Genomic DNA, 19,614 nt, shown 5'->3' on the forward strand with positions numbered 1-19,614 from the left:
TTAGGCTCTCCGCCGCGAAACCGGATATTTCTATCCGGACACAGAGTACTGCATGTCCGACTCTGTGTCCGGATTATAAAACCCGGTTTCGCGGCGGAGAGCATAAAACGCTCACCGCCGCTCACGGCCGGACATCTCTCTCACCCATTCAAATGAATGGGTGAGAGAGACTCCTGCAGGTTTCCGTCTCCTGCCTCTGTTTTAGGCAGGAAACGGAAACCTGGAGAACGGAGTTCACAACGCTGATGTGAACGAGCCCTTACACTCTCTGAAGCCATTTGACCTGATTAAGCCGGTCTCTAGCACTTATGACCATGGATTTCCATGTTGTGGCCAGTTCCTTCTTACACCTAAAGTACAAAGTGTGAATATCTGTCTGCCGCATGAGGAAAGATTTACCTAATAGGGACTTTTGACTAGCAATCAGCACTGTGTAGAAAGAGATCAGTTTGTAGGAGGACCACCCTTCTTGCCAGAGAGTGCAGTAGTCCACACACCAAAAACACAGAGTCCCCTCCAAATTGTTGCCTACATGCATGGCGGAACTGGAGATAGTGACTAGCATGTGAAAGATGAAGTTCCAATCTCAAACTCTCAAAAGAACAGAAGAATTCCCCCGTCATACAACTGAGTGAGGTACTTCATTCTCCTCTGGGGCCAAAACTCGAAATCAGGTAAATTCTTTAACTCTAGAATAAAGTTATTCCTCCATAGAAGTATATATGGGGACCAATACATATCATCATCATCATTATCTACTTCTCTATGGATATGTACAAAAGTCTTCCATGTCTGTAAGTGTTGCAGACAAATCAGAGGTATAACACTTGGCGGGGTATGAGCTCTACCTTTACACCAGGTTAGCTAAAGCCTCATGGGAGCCCAATAGGGCCACCTCCAGTACCACCAGAGGGTTGTTAGCATCTACCCTGATGTACAAGGCCGCCTAAGAAAGTTGTATCGCTATATAATAAAGATAAAGGTCAGGGAGGGCCAGGCCACCCTGATCACAAGGACACCTTCCCAATTGAGGAGTCTGGTTATGCCACAGGAAGGGGGTGAGAAGTTTGTCAATTGTCTGCAATTGTACTCTTCAATTATAGTTTAAAACCTACTAGGCAAGTGCAGAGGATGCTGAAAATTACAACAGGCAAAATAGTGTAAGGTTTTTAGGTCTTGCCCTGGGTCTCCAATCATTATACTCTGGAAGCACCCTGCTGTTCTGTCTCACTTTTTTCCATCTTGAATTACAAAATGTACAAAATGATGTCTTGGACAAACCTTTGACCACTTAACTAACCAGCTTATTTCAAGACTTCCCACTAGCAAGACCAGCCCTCAGAATTTATAACATTTGAATTATGCAAATTTATATTTTTTCAGTTGAGCAATAACTAAAGCTGTATGAATATAACTATAGTACTCAAAAATGTCTAATATATTATCGGCAAGACATAGATATAAATTTACAAATAAATATACTATTTCTTCAAATATTTTTCTTTACATGCGCTGCCGCTCTATTCCACTCTAGCGTGAATTATTTTACTTACTTCAGATAATGAATAGAGATGAGTGAACAGTGAAATGTTCGAAGTTCGTTTCGAGTAGCCGCTCAATACTCGACTGTTCGATCGAACATTGAACCCCATTATAGTCTATGGGGAAAAATACTTGTTTAGGGGGAAACCAATGTGTAACTCAGAAGGGTCACCAAGTCCACTATGACACCTCAGCAAATGATGCCAACACCTGTGGAATGCAACTGGGACAGAAGGGGAAGCATGCCTGGGGGCATCTAACAAGCCCAGGTCACAGTTTTACCACAACATCACAGCCTATCAACTACACACTTTCCACACTCAAAAACCCCAATAAGAAAGTGGAAAAATACCTGGAAACCTTTTTTCCTCCCCAATTGGATGGACAGAAACCCAAATTTTACTCTAATGAAACCGTAACAAGCACTCCTTTAAATCACGTTGCCCATGACAACCACAGATGGAATAGGCAATGGGAAATCCAGCAGTACCCACCCTTAACTGTCATTATGGATGTGTGTGTGTGTGTGTGATGTGGTAAGACCTTCCAAAATTCACTTTCCTGGCCCTTAATGTGAGCCCTTCTAAATTAAGTTAGGCCCATAAGCTGAGTTACCAGCAGAGATTGAGGCCCTTTAGGTGACTTCAGCCTCTTACCAGCAGAGATTGAGGCCCTTTAACTTAGTTGAGCCTTGCACCAGCAGTGTTTTTGGCCCTTGGAGTGAGTTGAGCCTCTAACCAGCAGAGTTTGGGGAAATCAGGGTGAATTAAGCCTCTAACCAGCAGAGTTTGGAGAAATCAGGGTGGATTCAGCCTCTAACCAGCAAAGTTTGGGGCAATCTGGGTGGATTAAGCCTCTAACCAGCAGAGTTTGGGGAAATCAGGGTGGATTCAGCCTCTAACTAGTAGAGTTTGGGGAAATCAGGGTGGATTCAGCCTCTAACCAGCAGAGTTTGGGCAAATCAGGGTGAATTAAGCCTCTAACCAGCAGATTTTGGGGAAATCAGGGTGGATTTAGCCTAGAAGGATCAGAATTGTGCAACACAGATGGTGGAGGAATATGAGGAGGAATTGTAGAGGTTGAGCGCAGACATGTCAATTCATGTTGGGGTGCTTGACACTGGTGGGCACAAAAATGTTGGGTCTATCCAGTGGCTGTTCATTTTGATGAAAGTCAGCCGGTCGGCACTCTCAGCTGACAGCTGGCTGCGCTTATCCGTGATGATACCACCGGCTGCGCTGAAAACCCTTTCAGATAGCACGCTGTCGGCAGGACAGGATGGCACCTCCAAGGTGCATAGGGCAAGTTCAAGCCACTGGTCCAACTTCGACACCCAATACGTGTAGGGCACAGAGGGATCGGAGACGACAGGGCTGTGGTCGGACAGGTATTCCCGCAACATGCGCCTATACTTTTCCTGCCTGGTGACACTAGACTCCTCAGTGGCAGTAGTTTGGCAAGGGGGTGCCATTAACGTGTCCCAGAGCTTAGACAGTGTACCCCTTGTGGGTGTGGACCAGACAGCACTTGTTCGCCTCATGGAGGAACTGTCCTCTCTGCCGCCAATGACAGTTGATGGAAACATCTCCATCATGTTCTGAACCAATTGCTTGTGGAAGTCATTAATGCGATTGGCCCTCCCCTCTACTGGAATAAAACATGTGATGTTATTTTTATACTGGGGGTCAAGGATTGCAAATATCCAGTATTGGTTGCTCTCCATTATTTTGACTATGCACTTGTCACTTGAAAAGCACCCCAACATGAAGTCAGCCATGTGTGCCAGAGTGTTACTTGGCATGACTTCATTGCCCCCACCGGAATGGTCACTCTCCATTTCCTCCTCCTCCCTTTTCGCCCCATCCACGCGGCAAGAATGGGACGCATTGAGCTTCCCCGGTAGCCTCCTGTGTCACAATCATATCACTTGCTACGTCTTCATCCTCCTCCATCATTAAACGCTGTGAAGCGGAGAGGTGTGTGCAACTACTCTCCTGCTGTGATGGTTCTGCTGCTATCCCTGACTCCTCAGTGTGATCTGCGTTATCCCTGATGGCAATAAGGGATTCTCGCATCACACACAAAATCGGGATTGTTACGCTCACTAGTGCGTCGTCACAGCTGATCCTCTTGGTGGACTCCTCAAACAAGCATAGGATTTCACATAGGTCTCCCATCCATGGCCATTCATGGTTGAGAAACTGAGGGAGCTGACTTTGTGGTACCCTACGGTTTTGGAGATGGTACTCCATCAAAGGTCTCTGCTGCTCAACCACTCTGCTCAACATATGATATATTGAGTTCCAGCATGTGGGGACATCGCACAACAGCCGGTGCTTGGGCAGATGTAGGCGTTGCTGGAGTTTTTTGAGGCTAGCAGCGGCTACTGTAGACTTGCGAAAGTGGGCGCACAGGCGCCGCACTTTCACCAGTAGCTCATGCATATTTGGGTATGTCTTTAAAAAACGTTGCACCACTAGGTTAAAGACGTGGGCCAGGCATGGAACATGTTGGAGGCTGGCAAGTTCCAGAGCTGCTACCAGGTTCCTGCCGTTATCAGACACGACCATGCCTAGGCCCAGGTGCAGCGGCTCAAATTTTGCTGTCTCATCGAGGAGAGCATCCCTCACCTGGGAGGCAGTGTGCTGTCTGTCCCCCAAGCTGATGAACTTCAGCACAGCCTGCTGACGTCTACCCATGCTGCAACGTTTCCAGCTCGTAGTTGGAGTCAATTTAACGGCGGAGGAGGAGGAGGAGGAGAAGAGTGTTGTTTCAGAGCCCCTGCCAGGAATGATCTGGACACAGAAAGTCATCTGGTAGCTCAGTGGAATTGGGAAATGGAGGGACAGGGAGAGGGACAGTTAAAGGACCAGAGAACAGCTCCTGGGAGCCGGGAAAGTTGGGATTACTCTGCTGGGAAGATTGGGCATTTTGGGAGGAAGGAGGACCAGAATGTTGTGTAGGAGGAGGAGTTGAGGTAGAGGCTGACTGGCTGGTGGATAATGTGGTGGAAGCATTATCCGCCAGCCATTGTAACACATGTTCCTGGTGTTCGGGCCTACTTAGGTTTCTGACCTGCAACCTACTTAATGTGGCCAGCAAGCCGGGGACTGTGAAGAAGTGCAGGAGTAGGCACGGAATGCGCTGTGGCTTCACCTCGACCTTGCTCCCAGCAGCATTCGCCCACGGCCTCGTCCACGTCCCTTACCAGTAGCCGTGCGCATTTTTAGATGGTTTTGATGGTTTAGTGGGTACACACCGTGACAACCTGGATGAAGCGTATATAGCCTGAGAATTAGAATGTATATCCCACTGCTTTTTTGGGGGTACACATCGTGCCAACCTGGATGAAGCGTATATAGCCTGAGAATTAGAATGCATATACCACTGCTTTTTGGGGGGTACACTTGTGCCAACCTGGATGAAGAATATATAGCCTGAGAATTAGAATGTATATCCCACTCCTTTTTCTGGGTACACACCGTGACAACATGGATGAAGCGTCTATAGCCTGATAATTAGAATGTATATCCCACTGCTTTCTGGGGGGTACACACCGTGACAACCTGGATGAAGTGTATAGAGCCTGAGAATTAGAATGTATACTCCACTGCTTTTTTGGGGGTACACACCGTGACAACCTGGATGAAGCGTATATAGCCTGAGACTTAGAATGTATATCCCACTGCTTTTTGGGGGGTACACACCGTGAAAACCTGGATGAAGCGTATATATATATATATATATATATATATATATATATATATATACCACTGCTTTTTTGGGGGTACACACCGTGACAACCTAGATGAAGCTTATATAGCCTGAAAATTAGAATGTATATCCCACTGCTTTTTTGGGGGTACACACCGTGACAACCTGGATGAAGCGTATATAGCCTGATAATTAGAATGTATATCCCACTGCTTTTTTGTGGGTACACACCGTGACAACCTGGATGAAGCGTATATAGCCTGGGTAGACACTGTGCCAAGCTTGTTTGAGCTTCTCCCTTTAGTGTAGCTCTTAAAAGAGCTGTTGTGGTTCTTCTTCTTCCTTGCTATTCCTGCCTAGCAGAATCTAAAACCTAACTAGCCCTCAGCAGATGTCTCTCTCTCTAAGTGCAAGCACAGAATGAATCGGAGCTGATGGCGCCTGTTCGTTTGAATCAGAGGTCACATGTCCTTGGCAGCCAATGGCTTTTTCCTAATTTTTTTCAATGCCTCCGTTGTCATAGTTCCTGTCCCACCTCCCCTGTGCTGTTATTGGTGCAGAAAAAGTGCCAGGGAAGGTGGGAAGGGAATCTAACTTTAAGTGCATTTTCAACGCGGTGTTCGTATGGAATCATCTCTAATAATGAATACAAAATGTTAAAGGTTTGTATTAAATTAATTTAACATAGAGAAACATAAGATGATTTGCAAGTATAAATAGTCATAATGTGATAAATTATTCAGATCTAGATCAAAAGACAAACTTTATTGCATAATAAAGTGTGAGAATTTATCTTATTCATAGTCAATAGTGTTGAGAAATCGGCAAACAGATACTTTGCCTACATATTAAAAATAAATTATAACAACCTTGTGAATAAACTTGAATAAATTATAGAATTATAACTATAACAATAAGAACAATAACTATAACAATATGTGGTAAAGAGGAATGTTGCAGTTCGTTGTGTTAAACGGTTGACATAAGGAAGAAATACAATATAGAGCAGTTTTACATCTTATAATTTTTGCAATGTTTTGACAAGTTAAAGTGGTTTTCCATGACTACTATACTTAGTCTATCCTTAGGAGATGCTATCATTATCACATTGGTGATACATACATTTCACATTGGTGAAAGCTAAAATACCAACAGACTTGCCAGTCATCTGATTCCAGGGGCTGCAGGGCATCCAGTGGTACGCTCCTTAGCAATCACCTATACTATGGAAAGATCTAATTAATGGCTTAGCTAACATAATGGTACAATCTAGATCAACTACACTTTTTTTCTTTTATTACTCAGATTATTTTTAAGACTTTAAGAAAATATAACAAATGTCAAGTGCAGATAATCACACAATCCACCAGACTCCAGCAAAGTTTTGTAAGCCAAGAGTGCAGGCATTGAGTATATGTGGCTCAAGCTTATCACAGTAAATGTCAGTTATTTATCCATAGGGAACAGGTTAACAAGGTGGACATATTTTGCTTAAATCTTTCAGGCATGCATACACCATTCCAGGGTCATCCCTACCCTCACAGCTCTAGTTTCCCCCCAACAGCAGGCAAGTGAAGAAGTAAGCAAGAATCTGTTTCAGATCCATTGGCCCCAGACTGCCACAAACTTTGAGGGGCATTTACATTTTAGATATATTTTCCATTCTAATCTGACAAAATTATTCAGTTTATTTACCATTTCTTGAATTATCAGTGGCATAGCTTGTGTACACCTGGCCACAGTCACAGTTGCTGCAGGCCAAGGGTGGTAATATTCAGGGACAGGTTTAGCCATAATGTAACCCAAACAATTGCATCATGCCTGACTTTGTGTTACACAGCTTCATACTAATCTCTAGGAATGATCTCTTGGCTTGAAACCAGAAAACCACTTGTCTACTGACTCTGTCTCTATCATGATCTCTAGGAATTGACCCTTGGCTTGAAGCCGGATAACTGCTACTGACTACTAGCCTGGACATTTACTAATCTGATTTGTCCTCCTGATACTGATTGGCCTTGTAGAAAATTGAGAGTTATGGCTTTGATTTCTGATAGTGGAGCATTTATTTCAGTATAATAGATGAAAAAATAGAAAAGAAAAAAGAGTTAAATACTCAGCCCAAATGGAAGTTGAATCTCAATTGAATTCCTTCATTTATTTCAGGTACGGTTTCTGTGGTGATAACTTTGACCCCAAATCCAGCAAAAAGTCCATTGGTCCCACAGTGGGGAAATTGTTACAGCAGCATAGTAATACAGATACAGTATAATACACAGGAATATATTACGGAAGTAGACACGCATAAGCTGAGAAGAGAAGATATACTAGGAGTCCATAGCAGCTAAGGAGCAGAAGAAGAAAGAACGAAGACTTCATAATCATTAGTTTTCTGTGCGGAGTAAAAGTGATTGATTTTTTTTTTCATGGACATGCAGGTTTATAGATTACGGTAGTGCTACTTCATCCAGATCAATTTTGAGTGTTGTAGTGATTGGCCAGATCTGGGCAGGAGAGAGAAGGTATGCGGGACAGAGATAAGTGTAGGGTATCTGAAGGCTTCTAAGTGTTAATGACACGTGAATTCCTGTGTGTGTGAGAGAGGTTGGTGTTTTCTGAGAAGGACAAAAGCCTTGATACTAAAGGAAAGAAGAATCTTAGACATTAGTAGGAGAGAGTTAATAAAGTCAGAGACTGAACAGATACTTAAGTAAACCAGATCAAGGATATTACCATCATTATGTTTCACTGCTGATTTTCTCTGATCTCAGAAGAAACAGCATTAATAATGATTCCTTCTGAGCGTATTGGTTCAGGCTTTAGATCAGGGGTTTGAGAAAAACATTTTTAGTTCTGGGTCTATAGGTTTTCACAAAATCAAGTCTGATAAAGAATAATGCCCACCAGACATGTCTGGGATTAAGTCTCTTGGCTTATTCTAGAAAGTTAAAGGGGCTCTATCATTGGGAAAAGTCATTTTTAACCAAGCACATACCTACATAGCCTTTAGAAAGGCTATTCCACACATACCTTTTGTATGTAAATTGCCTCAGCAGTTTTTGAATTAGCCTGCTTTTATTCATATGCTAATTAGCCTCGTGGTGCACTCCAGAAGTGTCATCGTGCACTCCTCTCTACACACAATTAGGGAGAAGAGAATGGACCTTCCTGTACCAAAACTTTTTTGCAACCAAGATCACAATATCACCAATGACATGAAAATTTTGGATTGAAGGGGAAATTTCAAATCAAAGAAAGACAGAAGGATTTACGAGTACAAGTTCATGACTCTGTTCATTACACTCAAGGAGGGGTTGAATTTGTCACATGGTTTTATGGCCTCTTACAGGAATCATCACTGATCGAAGCCACACTCGAAGCCAAAAAAGACCACTCTTTGAGCCAATAAGGACCTTATGCACTGATAATTGTTTACTTGTATGTACCAATGTTTCTATTCTATTCTCATGTGCCTCTTTGTACATAAATATGCAACCTTCAGAAATTGTTTTTATACTATACCTGAGGAAGGCGATCAGAGTTATCCGAAAGCTTGTAATCTGTCATCATTATTAGTGAGCCATTAAAAAAAGGTATCAACTACTGAAGACTTAAGTTTTTTGTTTTTCTATAAACAAAAGTAACTGAAGTACTGCAGCATGGTGACTAAGTGGTTAGCACTGAAGCCTCAAAGAGCGGAAATCCTAGGTTTGAATCCAGCCAAGCATAACATTTGCAAGGAGTTTGTATGGTTTTCCTCCAGGTTCCCGAGTTTCTTTCCACACTGCAAACATGGGAAATGCATACAAAGATATACTGATTACAGAAATAATATGTCTAATTAAGATTATACATTAGTATAGCAGTGTATGGTATGAGCGATCAGACCCCCCAGGCTTCAAGGCTCCTAGGGGTCTGGAAATAAAAGTTGTTAAAAAAGTTATAAAAATTCAAATCACTCCTTTTCCACAAATCACATATAAAAATAAAACAAAAGAAAACAAACATTTTAGGGATCCCCTCGCTCAAAAATGCCCAAACTATTAAAATATAAAAATATTAATCCGGTGAACGTTGTAGCAGGGGAAAAAAAGCAAAATGGCCAAATGGCTGTTTAACACCTTTTATTCCATTTTTATAGGATGCAAAGAGATCAAACCATCAGACTTTCCCTAGAATAGTATCAACAAAAATGTCGTCTTCTCCCACATAAAAAAAACACAATGTCCAGCTCCAAACAACTAAACATGAAAAAGTTACAGGTGTCACATTATGGCGACAAGTTTTTTTTTCACTTTTGCAAAGTTTTTAATATTTTTAAACGGTATCAAGGTACATTACATATACTAAATAAATTTGGTATCCCTGTGATTGTACTGGCCCAAAGAATACAGGTAACGTCATTTTTACCACATAGTGAATACTGTAAAAATTAAACCCATAAAGGACTAGGCGCAAATGTGTTGTTTTTTTTCGAATACCGCCTCATTTTTAAATTTTTTTCCCAGCTTTCCCAGTACATTGTACTTTGCAATGGCTCCTGTGCAAATGGTTTAAAAAACAATAAGCCATCATGTGATGCAAAAATGAAATTGGCTTGGTCCTGAAGGAGTTAATAGATTTTCTGTGAATCCATGTTTGGAGTAATGAGACAATCACTGAGGATGAAGTAGATAAAAGTTTTGGTTCCTTGTGCAGATTCTGCCCCTCTCTATACAGCCTCCTGTCCTGCTGACTGGCTGCAGATGCAGCCAACAAGAGAATCATGTAAGAAAAAAATAAATCACCAACAAAATTTAGCAACTCTGAATTTACCAAGTCTCAACAGTATAGGTTTAAAAGTGTAGGGACACTTTCATTTCTCTCTTTAGTTCCAATCTGTCTAATTATCGAATATCTCCCTCTATCTTTGCTTTCTTGATCTCTCTCCTGTATTGTATTTCCTCCATTTCTCCATCAATCTCTTATTTGCCTATTTAGCTTTCCATTTATCACTTTCCTATCTACTTATCTGTTTACACATCTATCTAATTTTAAATTATTTTCCTGTTTCTATGCTGTCTACTTTTCTATAAGGAAAATGTTTGTTCTCGTACCGTGTTAGCCAGTGGGTAGGAAATATAAAAAACAAAAACAAAAAACCCTTGATAGTCTTCAGTAGTTGATGCCTTTTTAATGGCTAACTAATAATGATGACAGATTACTTTTCTGTGCATCTATCACCTTTCTGTGTATCTATGTATCTGTCTCTTTATTTTTATGTTCATGGAGCCATATGAGGGCTTAATTTTTGCAAAACAAATTGTACTTTGTATTAGTACCATTTAATATCACATAAAATGTATTGGGAAGGGATAAAACATTTTTTAGAATGGGATAGCATTAGAAAAAACCAGCAATTGCGCAACATTGTTATAGACTTCGTTTTTATGGGGTCAGCATGCAGCCAAAATGGCATTTAACTTGTATTCTGTGGGTTCGTACGATTACAGTGATTTATTTGTGTTGAAAAAAAAAAATATTCAAAGAAAAATTGTTTTTATTTTTTCTTCTAAATTTTGGAGTCTTCATATACCTGACACCATAACCATTTTATAAGATATGAATCCTTTATATAATCCCACCGTGGGGAAATTCAGTGTGTTACAGCAGCATAGATAATACAATAATAATGCAAGAAAAACAACATACAAAAAGCTCAGATAGAAAAGATAGGAGGAGTCATAGCAAGAAATTTCAGGATCATTTTAGTTCTCTGTGCGGAGTGCTCTACACTTAGCCTGGTGTTGATTATACAGCCTGACTGCGGTTGGGAGGAAGGACTTCCGATAGCGCTCCTTCTCACCCTTGGGGTGAAGCAGTCGGTCACTGACAGTACTGCCCAGTGCTGTCACGGTCTCATACATGGGATGGGAGTTATTCTCCAGCATGGAGGTCACCACAGACAGTATACTTCTGTCACCCACCACCTTTACTGCGTCCAGGGGACTCCCCAGCACAGAGCTGGTCCTCCTAATCAGCCTGTCAAGTCTATGTCTGTCCCTGGCTGAAATGCTACTTCCCGAGCAGGCCACTTGAAGAAGATGGCTGATGCTACTACAGAATTGAAAATGGCCGTAAGAAGTGCCCCTTTCACTCCAAACGCCCTCAGCCTCTTGAGCAGGTAGAGCCTGCTATGACCCTTTCTATTCAGATGATTCCCCCAGTCTAGTTTGTTATTGAGGAGCACACCCAGGTACTTATAGGTGTTGACTATCTCAATGCCTGTTCCCTGGTTGTCCACCGTCTCCTTACTTACTAAAGTCTACCAACATCTCCTTGGTCTTCCCAAGGATACAGGGCTGTATACAGGACTGCCCAAGAGGTCTTTCTTTGCAGGACCATATATGCATTATATGCACATATGCATTTTATTTATACCACTATGAAAAAGTGAGTAAAACATCAGACATTCCCCAAATTTTTATTAGAGGTGAAACAGCAAAATAGAGGTAACAGAAGCGCAGCGAGTAATATAAGTTTTGTAATGGCAAGCATAGGGGCCTTCAAAAGTAACAGATTGCTGCCCCCAGACCTCATACAAGGATGACAATCCTCCTCAAAATGACACTGCCGCACATGCTGCCAGGAAAATGGTGCCTTGGCCGAGCGATCAAAAGGGTCAATGCCATGGCCACAATATTTAAAAGACCTGACATTCACCACACTATAACAGATGTCGGGAAAGGGTTAAAAGAGTTGCTCCATGACACACCTCCACTAAGTTTAACCTGGCCCAGCATTTAACAGTATGTTTTACAATGGTTGAGATATATCGGTTTTAAGTGATCTCCCGACCAAGTTTCACTAGTTTTTTTAGAGCCCGTACAACTGTACTTCAGTGAAAGGCCAGTGACAGAAACAAAGAAAAAAAATACAGAAAGGCCAGAAGTGGATTTCAGCATAGGATTTCATAGAATGGAGTCAAAATTTATTAATAAACCATACTTAAAAAGAAAAAAAAAATTCCAATCTTTGTTTTCAGGATATTCAGAATAAAAAGCATAAAAACAACCACATAGTGTGTAAATATGATGTTCTGTAAGTTATGTTCTGTAAGAGGAGTTTACATGCAGTAAGAAACCCCTTCCTGCGACAATACGAAGAATAATTTGTATGATGTACTAACTCAAAGTAATGTGAACATAGTATGTATGTCTTGACAGTGAAGTAGGAACAAAATAATGATGAGGATAGTACATATTGTCCATTTAGAAGAGTCATTCATCAGTATGAAGACAAATGTAACATGATGTGAACTTGGGCTTAGAATAGACAAGCGCATGAAATACAGTACCAGTGCATGATTGTTGGTGCAGTTCTATGCATAGAACGTTACAACTGAAATAGTGACAATATGTAAATGTCAGTTGTCATACAGATGATTTATTTCTACGTTTAACAAATAACCCACCAGACTTGCAATTGTAACTAAAATAGCATTTAGCTTCTTTGAAGCCATGATCTAACAGCACTGGCCGTGCTAGCTCATTTATAAATTATGTTCATTCCTCCAAGTGGCTTTTATAAGGAGAATATACTCTTGTTAACATTGAATATCTTCACACCATGATCTGCTCCACAGCTCGCCAGCTGCAGCCACTCTCCATTGTCCGAATCATCATGTCCAGCACGACCTGGCTTGCTTCTCCAGCAGAGCTGCTTGACAGTCAGTGTGTGACAAAGGCTGAAAGAGATATAACAGAATGAGGTGAGGATCTGTGTGACAACAGGAAAATGTCAAACTCAGCTGGGCTGCAAGACTCAAATACCATCTTACATCTAATTAGTGTACTTTATCTCACTACTGCCAACTGGGAGAAATTGACTTGTCACAACCTGCAGGTATTAAATATGCCGGAATTGCCAAGGTTATTAACAAGACTAATGACATTTTATCCCTTCGCTTGTCAATAATTTAGACTGCGAAGTCTTCATCAGATTTCACTTTCAGCACATTAGTGTCAGGTCACACATCTCAATTACTATTTAATGATTTTAGGGGGTGATCTTACACTGCAATTTAAAAAAGGAAAAAAAAAGATTTGTCATTTTCCATGATACGCACCAAATTTGGCCATTGGAGAAGAATTGGAAATGACTTGTACAGGTACCAACTAAATATACAGATGTAGTTAACCTTAATTTGACACTTGACATGCTAAATACATGAGAAGTACTGAAAGTTCACAAAGACAGATGTAGCAAATGTTAAATACCCAATCCAGACTACTACTTTTTTAAATCTTCAGCTGTTTAGTAACATCCTAATAACTTGTTGCAGCATGATATCTGCCACTGAAAAAGACAGGCATGTTAAAGAGGTCCTTTCATGGTCCGGGCACAGGCAGTTCTATATACTTCTGGAAAGCCGACGGTGCGCTGAATTCAGCGCATTGTTGGCTTTCCCGATCTGTGCCCCTGGTAAAGCGCTATCGGTCCCGGTACCGTAGCTCTTTACAGTCAGAAGGGCATTCCTGGCAGTCAGTCAGGTACGTCCTTCTTCCCAGCAGCGCCTATCGCGCTGTACAGTGTGAGCGGGAAAGAACGCCCCCTCCCCTCCTGATAGTACTCGTCTATGGACGAGCAGGTGTGAGCAGAGGTACTGCACAGCTGTACACTGTATAGCGCGATAGGCGCTGCTTTGAAGAAGGACGTACCTGACTGACTGTCAGGAACGCCCTTCTGACTGTAAAGAGCTATGGTACCGGGACAGATAGCTCTTTACCCGGGGCACAGATCGGGAAAGCCGACAGTACGTGGAATTCAGCGCACTGTCGGCTTTCCAGCAGTATATAGAACTGCCTGTGACCTGGACCATGAAAGGTCCTCTTTAAATCCACACTCCAGACATTTATTTTTTCTTAATCACCAGCCATTTAGTACAGGGCATACTATAGTCTACTGCAGGGTGAGGTCATTCACCAAGCACATCCTTCACTGTAAACAGCCACTGAATGGGTCCCCCTGGCTGGTCATGTGGTCAGCATTCTAACCTGCTGATTAGCAACCAGCCAGAAGTCAATTTTCCTATGCAAGTCTGTGACAGTTTGGATGTTATGCTTTCACAGACCTGCATAGGAAACAGGGTCATACAGTTGGTGTGTGAAAAAGCTATGTGTTTCAGTTTTAATTTTGAAAATTGAAAAAAAAAAACAAAAAAAAAAAAACAAACAGTCAGAGGAACCGCATCAGAAAGGTTAAAAAAGACAGGCAAACCAGGTATTTCAACAAGACATTGTGTTCTGGAATTTTTACTGTGAAAAATGTTACTTTAAAAATGCCTGTTTTACATACTCTGTGTAAAGTTGTGTAAAACCAACAGTAAGTCATACTCACCCCTGATCTATCTCATAACCCTTTATCCAGTCGTCAGGTATAATGCCGTACTGCCATTTGTACAAAATAATCTTGCCACAGTCTAATCCAACAGCAATGATATAGCTATGATATAGAGATTAGAATGAATGATGTTACTCAAAAGATTTTCATACCAACCTTGAATATAACTAAATCACTTGCATCATACATAGAGATAAAAGTAGTAAAATTGCTTACATTTATCAGGTAATGTAAAAGGGTTGTCTCATCACATATATGGTCTTACAATGGGAACCACTGTGACAATCTGCTGAGGTCCCCAGCAATTACAATATTTCCAGGGAAAGCTACAGCCAACCAAATATGTAGGAATATAAGAGGGTATTTAGACAAATGGAAGGAAGTGTAAAGGAAGTGAGTATATGGACAGTTCAACTCTGCCAGAGCAAGAGACTCCCTAACCTACAATGATGCCAATATAACAGAATACAGATGCATATAGAAAATTGTACATCTCTTATGTCAATCATGTATGTGCAAATACATAAAACAATCTCTTTTTTTAAGTCAATGTATGAAAACAATCTGAAGTTTATAATTCCTATTTGTATTATTACCTTCCTTGAGAAGCAATTGCCTGGTTCACGCTGACTGCAGTGACAGAGTCTTCTGTATCCAGAAGTGTAGAGCAAGGCTTGACAGGTGCACTGTTACTATCACCCATGGGATCAGTTACCTGACAGTCACCCCATACAATCACCTAAATAACATATACAAAGAATAAAGTAAAATAATGGTGTGCAACACCCCAATATACCCTCAATATAGAAATGGTTACACACCTTTTTGTCTCTGCTTCCTGTGACGAAAAACTTGCTGTCTGGTGTCCAGTCGCATGACCAAATGATTCGTGTATGGACTGAAGTGCTCTTGTCAGTGTTTGCATACAATATAAACTGTGGTACTGTTTAAAAAAGGAGAAAAAATATATTGAAAAACTATTCCACATAAAAATATATAGTTTCCGAACATTAAATTAATTCATTAACCCCTTAAGGCCAAAGGCCAAAAGTGTGTTAAGGACCAGGCCTTTTTTTTTCAAAACTGACGTGTCACTTTAAATGGCAATAACTTTGAGAAGCTTTAACTTACACAAGAGATTTTAACACATTATACTTCATGTTAAACAGTAATCAATATTTTTGTATTTACTTATAAAAAAAAAAATTGGAAATTTGATGGAAATTTGGATAAAATTGTAATTTTCAAAATGTGACATTCTCTGCTTTTCAGGCAGATAGCCATACCACCCAAATACATAAATAAATATTATCTACCATATCTCTGCTTTATATTGGCATCGTCATTTTATTGTCTTTTAATTTACTTTGGATATCACAAGGCTTACAAGTGTAACTGCGATTTTCCAGATTTATCAGAAAATTCGACAAAATAATTTTTTTAGGGATCGCTTCAGTTCTGAAAGGAATTATAAAGGCCTATATAATAGAATCACTCCATTTTCAAAACAGCACCCCTCAAATTATTCAAAACAGCATTTGGGATGTTTGTTAACCCTTTAAGCATTTCATAAGAATAAAAATAATATGGAGGTGAAATTTAGACATTTCATTTTTTTTTTCACTAATACACTCATTTAGCCCTAAAACTATCACATTCACAAGGGGTTAAAGTAGAAAATGCAGCTGACAGTTTATGCAATTTCTCCCGTGCACAGAAATACCCCCACATGTGGGGGTAAACTGATTTTTGGGCACACGGCAGCGCATGGAAGGGTAGGAGCGACACAGGGTGTTTGAACACCCTGAACGTCATATCTCATTTGCAGAGCCCTTAGAGTACCAAAACAACGGAACCCCCCCCCCCCAAAAAAAAAAAGTGACCCCATTTTAGAAACTACACCCCTCATAGAATTCATCAAGGGGTATAGTGAGAACTTTGACCCCACAGCTGTTTCATAGATTTTACTAACATTTGGATGTGTAAATGAAAAATTACTAAAATGTCACTTTATCCCTAAAGTTTTAATTTTTCACAAGGGGTTAAAGGAGTAAAAGCCCCCCACAGTTTGTTAAACAATTTCTCCTGAACACGGCAATACCCCATATGTGGTCATAATCTGTTGTATGGGAACACTGCAGGGCTTGGAATGGAAGGAGCGCTATTTGGCTTTGGATGGCAGATTTTGCTGGAATAATTTTTCAGGTGCCATGTCGCATTTGCAGAGCCCCTAGAGTACCAATACAGTGGAAATCCCCTAAAAGTGACCCCATTTTGGAAACTACACCCCCACAGAACATATCAAAGGGTATAGTGAGCACACAGCTGTTTCACAGATTTTATTAACACTGGGGCCTAAAAATGAAAAATTACTTTTTTTTCCCAATAAACTGTCAATTTAGCTCCAAATTTTTCATTTTCACAAGAGGATAAAGGAGAAAAAGCCCCCTAAAGTTTGTTAAACAATTTCTCCTGAACACGGCAATACCTCACATGTGGTCATAATCTGCTGTATGGGAACATGGTGGGGTTCAGAATGGAAAGAGCGCTATTCGGATTTTAGAGAGCAGATTTTGCTGGAATATTTTTCAGGTGCCATGTCGCATTTGCAGAGCCCCTAGAGTACTAATACCATGGAAACCCCCTAAAAGTGACCCTATTTTGGAAACTAAACCTCTCATAGAATTTATCTAGGGGTATAGTGAGCATTTTGACCCCACAGCTGTTTTACAGATTTAATTAACATTGGGATGTAAAAATGAAAAATTACTTTTTTTTTCCAATAAATCGTCCATTTAGCGCCTTATTTTAAATTTTTGCAAGTAGTTAAAGAATTGAAAGCCCCCCCGCAGTTTGTTACACAATATCTCCTGAACACGTCAATACCCCATATGTGGTCATAATCTGTTGTATGGGGACATGGTGGGGCTCAGAATGGAAACAGTGCTATTTGGGTTTTGGAGAGCAGATGTTGCTGGAATAGTTTTCTGGTGCCATGTTTCATTTGCTGAGCCCCTAAAGTATCAATACAATGGAAACCCCTCAAAAGTGACCCCATTTTAGAAACTACACCCCTTAAGGAATTTATCATGGGGTATTATCATTTTGAGCCTAAAAATGCTTCCCAAAAATTAATGTACAAAATGAAAATTAAGGGGCTGTCCTGAGGGTCCAAAAATTATATATGCTGGTGTAAACTGCTGCTTGGGCAGACAGCAGAGTTCAGAAGGGAAGGAGCACTGCGCTTTTTAGCTATTGGGGTAGAGTTAGAGGGACTATCGGGGCGCCATATTGTTTTTGCAGAGCCCTGGAGGCGACAGGAAACTGGCATTCGCCAAGAAGTGACCCCATTTTGTACAGATTGGTTTTTGGACACCATGCCACTTTTGCAAAGCCCCTGAATTGCCAATAAAGTGGAATCCGCAGACATGTCACCCCATTTTGGACAGTAGCCCACTGATGGGATTTATCAAGTGGCATAGCGAGCATTTTTAACCCTTAAGTGATGCATTTATTTAGTTTCCAGAAATGAAATCACAGCTGATAATGAGAAGGTAAAAATTAAATTTTTTCCAGAGATTCACCTTTTTAGTGCCCGATATGTTGTGCCCAACTTATGTCAGCAGAGATGCACACTCCAAGAACTGTTAAGTGGATATCCTGAGAACAACAGCTTTTAGAGCGTTCATCTCTGATACAAGTCGGGCACAACATATTACGCACTGAAATGACGTATTCCTGGAAAAATTGTCATTTTCACCTCTCACAATCAGCTTCGTATTCATTTACAAATAATAAGTTATAGCAACACTTGGGGGTTAAAAATGCTCTCTGTACCCCTGGATAAATCCTTCAAGGGTATAGTTTCCAAGATAAGGTCTCATATCAGGGGATTCCACTTTACTGGCATTTCAGCTCTGCAAAAGTGTCATGGTGTCCAAAAGCCAAGCCGTCTGTGCTCCAAAAACCAAATAAACCTTCTTCCCCTCTGTGTCCGGCTGTGCCTTAATATCAGTTTATACCCACATATGACATTACGTCCATTATCCTGGGTTCACCAGTGGCATAAACTGCAGTTTGGGCACACAACGGGGCGCAGAAGGGCAGGAGCGCTATGCGGCTTTTGGAGTACAGATTTGGATGTGTGGTATCTGAACACCATGACATGTTTGTAGAGCCTGTAAGGTGCCAGAAAAGTGGATTCCCCAAAGGAGTGACCGCATTTTGAAAACTGCACCTTTCAAAGAATTTATCATGGGGTGTAGTGAGTATTAGTATCCCAGACGTGACTGCACAGTGGACAGTGAAGAGGGAATATATAAGCGGTGCGGAGGACATTGGGAACACCAAATTCCCTACTATGTCCCAGTAACTCCTATGATTGGGGGAGTCACTCTGCGGGTCAATTCTGTTGTCTTTTCGCTCATAAGCTGTAAATCTGGGGTGTCCTCTGATATTCGCTCGCACAGCTAATATAAACCCTTACTGCCGCAGCCAGTTGAATTCTAATGATTTGGCGATTTTGTGGGTTTTTGTCTTCACATTGCTAGATGCTATATTTTCTTTATTTTTCTGGTGACGTGGCCATATAAGGGCTTGTTGTTTGCGGGATGAGATGCATTTTGTAATGACACCATTTTAGGATGCCTACAACTTACTGAATACATTTTATTAACTCTTTCTTGCTGGATTTAAAAAAAAAAAAAAAAAAAAAAAAAATCTAATCTGGCATTGAGTTTTACCTTTATAATTTTTCACCATGCATCGTACAAGTAAAATGTGACCTTTATTCTGCAGGTTGGTACGATTACAGCGATACCTCATTTATAATATTTTTTTATGCGTTAGTAATTCTGTAGAATAAAAGTACATTTGGGGCCATAAGTCAATGTTTTTTGCATCGACGTCTTCTGAGGCGTAACATTTTTATTTTTCGGTTGGGTGAGGGCTTATTTTTTTCGGGACAATGTGTACTTT

The 19,614-nt window shown here is 40.8% G+C and overlaps 1 protein-coding gene across 1 annotated transcript in view; it reads right to left on the reverse strand.

Annotated features, from left to right (window-relative positions):
• Positions 1 to 9,434: 9,434 nt before the first annotated feature.
• The window catches only part of ELP2 (elongator acetyltransferase complex subunit 2), a 116,299-nt gene continuing 106,119 nt past the window's right edge, over positions 9,435 to 19,614 (reverse strand). Inside the window, exons 19-22 of the mRNA XM_075271001.1 lie at positions 15,459 to 15,580; positions 15,234 to 15,376; positions 14,635 to 14,739; positions 9,435 to 12,982 (exon numbers count right to left, since the gene is read on the reverse strand). Of these exons, the coding sequence (XP_075127102.1) occupies positions 12,820 to 12,982; positions 14,635 to 14,739; positions 15,234 to 15,376; positions 15,459 to 15,580 (533 nt within the window). The 3' untranslated portion in view covers positions 9,435 to 12,819. The remainder of the gene's footprint in view (positions 12,983 to 14,634; positions 14,740 to 15,233; positions 15,377 to 15,458; positions 15,581 to 19,614) is intronic.

Source organism: Leptodactylus fuscus, chromosome 4 (genome assembly GCF_031893055.1).
Source record: "Leptodactylus fuscus isolate aLepFus1 chromosome 4, aLepFus1.hap2, whole genome shotgun sequence".
Taxonomy (NCBI): domain Eukaryota; kingdom Metazoa; phylum Chordata; class Amphibia; order Anura; family Leptodactylidae; genus Leptodactylus; species Leptodactylus fuscus.